The 10,110-nt window shown below is 51.3% G+C and overlaps 1 protein-coding gene across 2 annotated transcripts; it reads left to right on the top strand.

Annotated features, from left to right (window-relative positions):
• Nucleotides 1-2,709: 2,709 nt before the first annotated feature.
• On the top strand, nt 2,710-7,103 carry FAM25A (family with sequence similarity 25 member A). Of its 2 annotated transcripts, none has more exons than XM_055275454.2 (3): nt 2,710-2,782; nt 4,703-4,765; nt 6,916-7,103. In XM_055275454.2, the coding sequence occupies exons 1-3, from the start codon at nt 2,710-2,712 to the stop codon at nt 7,047-7,049; spliced, it is 270 nt and encodes an 89-aa protein (XP_055131429.1). In that variant the 3' UTR covers nt 7,050-7,103. The 2 variants fall into 2 exon arrangements, 1 of the variants encoding a protein (XP_055131429.1); XR_010120528.1 differs by lacking the exon at nt 2,710-2,782 and adding an exon at nt 3,866-4,098 and having other exon boundaries at nt 6,916-6,988.
• The last annotated feature ends 3,007 nt before the right edge of the window (nt 7,104-10,110 follow it).

Here is a 10,110-nt window from a genome sequence, read left to right as displayed (position 1 = left end):
TCCACCTTGAGAATTTATCTGCTCCTGTCAAAGCCAGATTCTCCCTGCCTGAGGGGAGGCTGGACTTGACCTTCTGACTCAGGATATGCTGACTTGGGTCCCTAGGTCCAAAGATGGCCCTCTTGGGCCCATTGTGGGCTGGTCCTCTTCCATGATGGGGTGGTGGAGGGCAGGCCCCACCTGATTCACCCTTGACCTCATCCAGGCAGGTGAAGTTCCCTGCAGGAGTCACCTGAGCCCAGCCCCTCAGACCAGGATCCATCATGTTTAGGAGGATTTGGGGCTATCTCAGGTTCTTTGACTAGAAAGGGGTCCCACTCTTAGGGGTCTGCCCTCTGTGGGGCACAGATGGCTTGCTGGGGCCCATGGACTGGGCTGGGTGGACGGGAATCTGGTCACAGCAGCAGCAGCTGGAAGGCCAAGTGGGAGGGCACCAGGACCTGGGGCCCGCGTCTGGTCCTGGGCCTCCCCAGGCCTCTTGCCTTCTCCCCAGCAGGCATTTGGGATCTGTGTCTGGACCCAGCCTTGCCCGGGAGGTCTAGGGCCATGGAGTGTTGTTATTAGAATCACAGTGCTCACACCAAGGCAGTGCATTAAATTGGCAGGGCAGGGTCTCATGGGCAGGGGACCATGTGGAGGGGGTGGGGGGAAGGGCAGTTGTCCCCAGAGGCTGTGGTGGGCCTGGCTCTGGGCTGGGCAGTGGGCCAGGGTCCTGCTGTGTGGCTGAGCTCTGACAACAGGCTGTCTGGGTCTGGTGAGCTCCTGAGGGCGGGGACCGGTGGAGAGTACCCTAGGGTGGGAGCTCATGAGGAGGGGGTCTGTGGGGTCTGGAAGCCATTCTAGAGCAGGCAGATGACATTTATCAGGGGAACAGGCATAGAAAGGACCCTTGTGCGAGTGGGGGACACAAGCCTCAGAAGAAACAGGGAAGGGGCTTTGACGGGTCCAGGGAGAATCCCTCAGGTTTCCTAGAACAATTCCCACCAGCCATGTCCCAGGTGTCCCCCCACCCCCCAACCCTCTGCAGTGCCAGCCCAATGCCCTGGGCAAAACATCCTGGACTCTGGCTGTTACAAAAGGAGGACAGAGTCGTCTGGACCCGCCTGAGCTCCAGGCCCCCCACTTTCACAGCCCCTTCTGGGTCCAGAAGTTCATACGTATATAAATGAAAAATGTGCACGAATCATATTATTGTATTCTTTTTCATAAAGAGGGCCCCTCTAAATTGTTTAAGCCCCAATTCACCCCTGCCCAAAGGAGATAGCAATGGCACGTGTGGGGCCGTGGTCTTGAGACCCAGAGGTCCTGCTGCCCACGGTACCCACTGTCCACCCTAGGGGGACAGGCCGTAGCCCTGGAGCCCCCAAACACCACGCAGGAATGCCAGAGGGCCTCAGCTCCTGCGCCCCACGCTGGGAGGGCCCACAGTCCAGTAAACTAATCAGGCGCCAACACACCCAGGAGAGCAGCTCCAGGAGCCTGCACTGGGGAGAGAGCCTCAGACCACTGCCCCAGGCCTGCACCCCAGAAGTAGGAGCATGGGAAGACCTCTCCTTGGCTCCTGGTCAGCGGAAGTCACATTCCCCAGCCCTCTGGCTCCAAGGCAGCCTCATGTCCCAGTCACTCCTTGGCCCACCCTACCGGTTGGTCAGAGCTCACTGCCAAAGTGTGCCTCAGTGATGAGTGGAGGGAACAGGTGTTTACCAGGAGCTTGCATGCTTTGTCTCAGGGACGATTAGTGACACAGCCAGGAAGGCACACTATCCCCATTTTACAGATGAGGAAACGGAGGCTCAGGTTGGGCTGGTGACTAAGGGAAGCAGCATGTGGCAGGTGGCTTGAGGCATGTCTGTCCATCATGAGTAACTAGGGAGCAGCCCTGCCACTCCTCATGTGATGCACCAGGAGCCAGGGAAGCTGCTTTCTAGGGGATTCTAGGTGGGGCCAGAAGCATCTCCCTGAGTGGTGGTGGAGGCCTCTGTCTACTCCTCCAGGACTGCCAGGGGATAGGAGGGCACCGCTGACCTCACAGACACTCTTGGGTGAGTGAGCATCAGCTGAGTGACGCCAAGTGACTACACTTCTGCCCAGTGCTGTGCCCCCTTCTTCCTTGGGCAAGGCACCACCCTGAACGCCCCACCTGTCCCATGGAGGCCGCAAACTGCTCTGCAGAGCCAGGGTCTCCAGGAATGGGGAGGGCAGTCACCCTTAATCCACTTGTGTTCGTGACCCAAAGGACTGCCCAGGTCTCAGGCCCATAGAACCCCCAAACCTCTTACTGCGCCACAATGGGGACCTTGAGCAGCAGGCTTGGAATCCTAGGCCTTGTCTCCAGGTATATATCAGTACCCAGGCTTGGGAAGCTTTGGTCTCAGGGGGACTGGCACTCAGGCGCTCTGCCTCAAGGAAGAGTCATGTCCAGATCTCTCCTGTCCAGCCTCAGCCCTGCTCCCTGCCCCTATCCTTCACAGGGTCCCTAGGACAGGGTTACAGAAGTCTCATGCTGTCAGGGGTGCTGCCACCCCAGAGCCAGGGTGGCTCCGCTCAGCCCCGTCCTGCTGCCGCCCTCGCTGACTCACCTGTCCAGCCTCCTACTGGGCTGGGGCGAGGGCTTATTGCCCCAGAGCCTAGACGGGCACCAGAGACAGCTATAAAAGCATGTTGGGCCAGTCCTCAGCATCCTAGTTGGCCACCGTCTGCTGCCACACGATGCTGGGAGGCCTGGGGAAGCTGGCTGCCGAGGGCCTGGCCCACCGCACCGAGAAGGCCACTGAGGGAGCCAGTGAGGACCTGGGGCTCCTTTCTATCCGGGCTGGGGGGATCTGGGGACGACTGGGTCTGTTGGAGGCGGATCTTAGTAGGCAGGTGAGGACCAGGGGGGAGGCCTTGGCCCCTCAGGAACCCTGGCTTCCAGCCCCACCAAGTCAGCACGGAGTTGAGGGGTGCAGAGCTGAGGAGGTCTCCTGGGGGCAGGGCATGAGTCCTGGTGCTGGGTGAACACTGGCAGCTTGGACCCTTCCCTCTGGAAATCTGGGGAGCCTTTCTTGTCAAAACAGCCTATTCTGAATAACCTATGCAGCAAAAGGAAGATGGATTTTTATTTTTACCATAACTTTAAAGCTTCAAAGATTTCTTAACAAGTCACTAAGTCTGTTCAAAATCAAAAAGGGCATTTTCAATTTCATCCAAGTCCCCTAAAGCACGTTTATTTTTATTTGTATTTGTATTTGAAATGGAGTCTTGCTCTGTCACCCAGGTTGGAGTGTAGTGGTGTGATCTCAGCTCACTGTAACCTCTGCCTCCTCGGTTCAAGTGATTCTTGTGCCTCTGCCTCCTGAGTGGCTGGGATTACAGGTACCCACCACCATGCCCGACTAATTTTTGTATTTTTAGCAGAGATGGGGTTTCACCATGTTGGCCAGGCTGGTCTCAAACTCCTGACCTCAAGTGATCCATTCCTCTTGGCCTCCCAAAGTGCTGGGATTACAGGTGTGAACCGCCGCACCTGGTCCCAAAGTGTATTTTGTATTCGAGGTCAGCAGCTGTGTGTGGGGAGGACCAGCCAGGCCCCACTCATGGGTCATCGTGTGGAAAACAGTCTTGCCTGAGTTTGTGTCCTCTTTCTAAATGGCAGCAGACGCGTATTTTGTTTTTGACTCTGCAGCTGGTGTGGACCACCTGCTTTAGCCTTTCACCAGCCTCTGAGTTTTGTATGATTCTTGTTGGGAGAAAAGCTGAGTGTTGGGAGAGAAGCTGAGGCAGGGCTTGCTAGATTTGCTGGCTCCTTGCTTCTAGCAGTCCCATTATCTCAAGTAGCCATATGTTTCTCATTCACTTGATACACCGTTTCCTTTCAACCCCCACATCCTCACCACCTGTTTCTTTGTTAGATCACCAATAAATAGCGTGGGCTCCCAGAACTCGGGGCCTTCGCAGCCTCCACACTCGCGATGGTGCCCTGGTCCCATTTTTCTCTCTCAAACTGTCTGTTTCTCATTCCTTTGACTCCGCTGGACTTGCCGCCCCTGCGACCTGGTGTTGGGTCTCATCACCCCAACAGATTCCCATTCTAAAGATGAGGGAACCAAGAGGCGGAAGGTAGAGTTAGAATAAGGACCATTTCTTCTGACTCCAAAATCTTTCAGTTCTAGCATGCTACCACCCACACTATAAAAAAACTCTGAAGTAGGCAGAGAATTCTCTCTCGTTGGAGGAATTGCTTTGAGAGACCTGGTTTTACCGGATGAGGCTTTGGAAACCAACCTGAGGCAGGCGCCAGCACATCCTGAGAGGGGTGTGACCTGGCACACAGGCCCAGCCTGGGCTTCATGTCTCAGCTGGCAAAACGGCCTACTCATTGCCATTCCAGGCCAGACAGGGCCAAGGGGCTTCAGGGACCCATGCCCTCATGGGGCTCACTGAGCTTGTCTGCCAGCAGCCAGGGCCCTGGCATCTCCGAATGAAGCCAGCTGTGGGGGAAGGTCCTTCTCATAAGCCAGTCTGTCCTGGCTGGGGGTGGCATCCCAGAGCCCCACCTTGGATGTCCAGGGATGTATAGGTCTGTTGTGAGGATAAGTGGGTCAGCACTGAGCCCTCACCCTGGACTGGGAGGGCAGCGGGCCTGCTCTGAGCCCTCACCCTGGACTGGGAGGGCAGCGGGCCTGCTCTGAGCCCTCACCCTGGACTTGTCTCCTCTGTTCAGTTCATGCCGTGGAGGAAGTGGTGAAGGAGGTGGTGGGACATGCCAAGGAGACTGGAGAGAAAGGTACAGCCGGCTGAGGTCGGGCAGGGAAGGAGGGAGGGAGGAAGGGAAGCTAGGTGCTGGGCCAACCTGTTCTTTGACTAACCAGGTCAAACTCTGCCCTTAACGTTGCAGCCTTTCAGAGCCTCTCGGCTGGGGCAGTTATCTATGCTCATCAGAGGCCACAGACTGTACTGCGTTAGGGCACTGTCTAGATGGTTCTGTCTGTGGAATAAGAAGACAAAGTCACAAAAGACTGTGTGACAGCACACTGGGACAAAACATTTAACATGGCAGGGTGTGATGGCTCACGCCTGTAATCCCAGCACTTTGGGAGGCCAAGGAGGGTGGATCACAAGGTCAGGAGATCGAGACCATCCTGGCTAACACGGTGAAACCCCATCTCTACTAAAAATACATAAAAATTAGCCAGGCGTGGTGGTGGGTGCCTATAGTCCCAGCTACTTGGGAGGCTGAGGCAGGAGAATGGCGTGTACCTGGGAGGCAGAGCTTGCAGTGAGCCGAGATCGCACCACTGCACTCCAGCCTGGGCTACAGAGTGAGACTCAGTCTCAAAAAAAAAAAAAAAAATTGCTGGGCGCGGTGGCTCACACCTGTAATCCCAGCACTTTGGGAGGCTGAGGTGGGCGGATCACGAGATCAGGAGATCCAGACCACGGTGCAACCCTGTCTCTACTAAAAATACAAAAAATTAGCTGGGCGTGGTGGCAGGCGCCTGTAGTCCCAGTTACTCGGGAGGCTGAGGCAGGAGAATGGCATGAACCCAGAGGGCTGAGCTTGCAGTGAGCCAAGATTGCACCACTGCACTCCAGCCTGGGCAACAGAGCGAGACTCCGTCTCAAAAAAAAAAAAAAAAAAAAATTTAACATGTAAAATTCTATGTTAAATGTTAAATTGATGTGTGTGAGCTATGAGTAGAACTATGTACAAAGCATGTGTATATCTCATTCCTTTTCAACAAAATAGATTCCGGGTAGATGAAGGACTTAAATTTACATAAATGTATTTATTAACTTACTAGGAGATAACCATCTTAGCTCAGGCTGCTATTAAAAAATACCATAGGCCAGGTGCAGTGGCTCATGCCTGTAATCCTAGCCCTTCGGGAGGCCAAGGCGGGTGGGCCACCTGAGGTCAGGAGTTCAAGACCAGCCTGACCAATATGGTGAAACCCCATTGCTACTAAAATTACAGCTGGGCGTGGTGGCACATGCCTGTAATCCCAGCTACTCAGGAGTCTGAGGCAGGAGACTCCCTTGAACCTGGGAGGCGGAGGTTGCAGTGAGCTGAGATTGCACCACTGCACTCCAGCCTGGGTGACAGAGCAAGACTCTGTCTCAAAAACAAAAACCATAAACTGGGCGACTTAGAAACAACAGAAATTTATTTCTCACACTCCTGGAGGATGGGAAGTCCAAGATCAAGGCACTGGCAGATTTGACATCTGGTGAGGGAGTCTTTCTGGTTTGTGGATGGGCCTAGCTCTGTCCTCACATGGTGGAAGGAGCTAGCTCTCTGTGGTCTCTTTTCTGTGGGTGCTAATTTCAACCTCCCAAAGGCCCCACCTCTGAATACCATCACATTAAGGCTGAGGATTTCAACATATGAGTTTTGAGGGGGAAGACATCATAAACATTTAGACATAGTAATAACATAAGAGACTTTGGCCTAATCTTGGAGAGGGGAGAATCTTTAGAACTATGACAAAAAACCAGCAGCCATAAAGGAAATATTAAGTAAATCTGACAATCCAAAACTGAAATTTTCTATAGCCAAAAAAAAAAAAATACTATAAACCAAGCCAAAAGAAAAATTACAAACTGATGAAAAATATTTGTCATAAAAATGATAATCCAATATAACAACCCAATATAAAAATGGCCAAAAGACATAAGCAGGCATTTTCCAGAAAAAAAGGATAAGCAGGCAATGTACCCATGAGTAGATGCTCAGTCTCACTCACAGTTGAAGAAATACAAGTTGTTGGGGAAAATTAAAACCAAATTCAAATTCATTCTGCAGAAATCCTGCTGCCCTTGGTCCCATCGGGCCACTCCAGAGACTAATCCATTAAGATGGCCACATCCCACAGGCCACTTAAGGGGACACAAGTTCAGCGGGTGGATCACCCGCTTCCTCTTTCTTTCCAACAGCCATTGCTGAAGCCATAAAGAAAGCCCAAGAGTCAGGAGACAAAAAGATGAAGGAAATCACTGAGACAGTGACCAACACAGTCACAAATGCCATCACCCATGCAGCAGAGAGTCTGGACAAACTTGGACAGTGAGTGCACCTGCTACCACGGCCCTTCCCCAGTCTCAATAAAAAGCCATGACGTGTACATCGAGCCCTGGATTTATTCCCATTTGGATGGAAACACTAAGCAAAGTATTTTCTTGTTGATATAACATATTTTACATATTTATGGAGTACATTTAAGTATTTATTACATGCACAGAATGGTGATCAATCAGGGTGTTTGGGATGTCTATCACCTTGAATATTTGGTGTTACTATGTGTTGGGTACATTTCAAGTCCCCTCTTCTAGCTACTTTGTTCTTTTGTTTTTGTTTTGAGACAGAGTCTTGCTCTGTCACCCAGGCTGAGGGCAATGGTGTGATCTCGGCTTACTGCAACCTCTGCCTCCCAGGTTCAAGCACTTCTCCTGCTTCAGCCTCCCAAGTAGCTTGGACTACAAGCGCAGGCCACCACGTCCGGCTAATTTTTATTATTTTTATTTTTTTATTTTTTTAATTTTTAGTAGAGATGGGGTTTCACCGTGTTAGCTAGGCTGGTCTCGAACTCCTGACCTCAAGTGATCTGCCTGCCTGGGCCTCCCAAAATGCTGGGATTATAGGCATGGGATACTGTGCCTAGCCTTCTAGCTACTTTGAAATATACAATACATTGCTGCTAACTATAGTCACCCTAGGTGAAGTATTTTTCAACAGAAACACTTTGCATGTCCCCCGTGTCTCCTCTGCGGAGGTGGACACCGGCACTGGGGCCCCTGCTGCTGGTTGGATAGGTCCTCATGATGAATCAGATGCTTCTCTGTCATGCTAAGTAAGATCTTTCATGTCAGGAAGGGGCTCTTCTGGAAGAATAGTTAGTATCTGTGCTATATTTCCTAAAAAACTGTTTCCCCAGAAACTATATATAGCTTTCAGGTGCCTCAGTGCTTCAAGACATGCTAAAGGAGGACCGTCATTTGTCTTGCATGTTTTTGGGATTTTTCTTGAGATGTTCTTGGAGGACTCAGGGCAGATAATGGACCAGCTTGATGAAGAATTTAGCAAGGAAGGCCCCCACTGAGCTGCTTCCTGTTCTCGCAGAGATCAGATAAGCATTTCTGCCGGACAGTTACAGAATCTGGTCAAGAAGAGACTGAGTCACACTGCTCAGTCATCCTAGAAGCTGCTGCTGATTTTTTTTTTTTTTTAAGACGGAGTTTCACTCTGTTGCCCAGGCAGGAGTGCAGTGGCATGGTCTTGGCTCACTGCAACCTCTGCCTCCTGGGTTCAAACAATTCTCTTGCCTCAGCCTCCCCAGTAGCTGGGACTACTGGTGCCTGCCACCACTCCCAGCTAATTTTTTGTATTTTTAGTAGATATGGGGTTTCACCATGTTAGCCAGGATAGTCTCGATCTCCTGACCTCATGATCCACCTGTCTTGGCCTCCCAAAGTGCTGGGATTACAGGTGTGAGCCACCGTGCCCAGCCCAGAATATTTAGCGACTGATGTCAGGCCTAAATGTTGATAGTGGGTAGTAGTGGGCAAGAATGCTTGGCCCTGTCTCTCTCTTCTCATGAGCAAGTCAGTATCATAGAAGTTAAACATATCTTTAAGTAGCATTTAACTTAAAATTTTTTTAATTAAAAAAAAGAGAAGTAATTTGTAAAAATATTGCATCCCCTATTTCTCTTGCTGGAAGCTATTTGTTCTTAGCAGAAATGGGAAGAAAAGGTGTTTTGCTTAAAAAATAAGTGAGTTGCTCACCATACTTCTGGATCTCATCTAGAATTGGCCTCACAGTTTGTGAACAGCCCAGGTATAGCCAATGTCTTAGCTTTAGAATGTTTGCCACTTTCCAGCTACAGCTGAACCTTATATCCTGGTTTGGTTCCTGATGACTTTCAAATTCTCCTGATCCAAACGCAAGCTCAGAAGCACAAGCACATTGTTGGTAAGGGTAGTGAGTGTGCGGAGGAGAAGTGTGGGTTTTGTATTTTCAAACTGTCATTTTATTTTTAGGTTGTTGGATATGGGACTGATGTTGCAGTATAGACTGAAACATCCTCTTTGGATAGCAGTTTCTCTCACAGGACTTTATTCTCCAGGTGTGCACAGGCACACACGGGTGCCCAAAGGATAAACACACAGATCTATTGTAGCATATTTGTATTACTGAGAGATTAGAAACATCCTAAAACGTTAACCAAATCACTTCGATGAAAAGTTTTGCTCTGCTTATTAGGTTTGGCATACGACATGGAGGTGACATCTATTACTTCCAGTGTATTATAGATACTTTAGCTCGAAAAATGAGACCTGTACCTAGATGGGCACCAAAAGGGACTGGTTAACAAATATTGCATATACAGGGGTATGGGGCGGCTCCGGGGCTGGGGATGGCGGCGGCCAGGGTTGCGGCGGCTCCAGGACAAGCGGGTGGATCCCGGGAAGCGCTGTGAGCTCCCGAGCCAGCTGCGAGGACACTTACTGCAGCTGCTCAGAAGCACCACTGGAAGCTCAGATGTGGGCCCCCCAGCCAGAAGCAGAGAGGGGTACAGGGAAGCCCCTCCTGATGCCCCAGAGAGCAAGCCGACTCCTTCCAGGCTCCAGAAACACCACAAAGCAATATGAAACCTGTTCATGAGAGGAGCCAGGAGTGCCTTCCACCAAAGAAACGAGACCTCCCCACGACCAGCGAGGATATGGGGAGAACTACCAGCTGCTCCACTAACCACACACCCTCCAGTGATGCCTCTGAATGATCCCGAGGGGTTGTGGTGGCCAGGCAGAGCCAGGCAGGAGCCAGAGTCAGCCTGGGGGGTGATGGAGCTGAGGCCATCATGGGTCTGACAGTGGACCAGTATGGCATGCTGTATAAGGTGGCTGTGCCGCCTGCCACCTTCTCACCATCTGGCCTCCCATCTGTGGTGAATATGAGCCCCTTGCCCCCGGGGAAAAAAAATAATATTGCATATGCAATTAATTAAATGGCATACTCCATGGCTATTAGGAATGATGAAAATGGGCTGGGTGCGGTGGCTCACGCCTATAATCCCAGCACTTTGGTAGGCCAAGGTGGGCAGATCACCTGAGGTCGGGAGTTTGAGACCA

This window comes from Symphalangus syndactylus, chromosome 4 (assembly GCF_028878055.3).
Source record: "Symphalangus syndactylus isolate Jambi chromosome 4, NHGRI_mSymSyn1-v2.1_pri, whole genome shotgun sequence".
NCBI classification, from domain to species: Eukaryota; Metazoa; Chordata; class Mammalia; order Primates; family Hylobatidae; genus Symphalangus; species Symphalangus syndactylus.
This window is presented reverse-complemented; position numbering and strand designations above follow the sequence as displayed.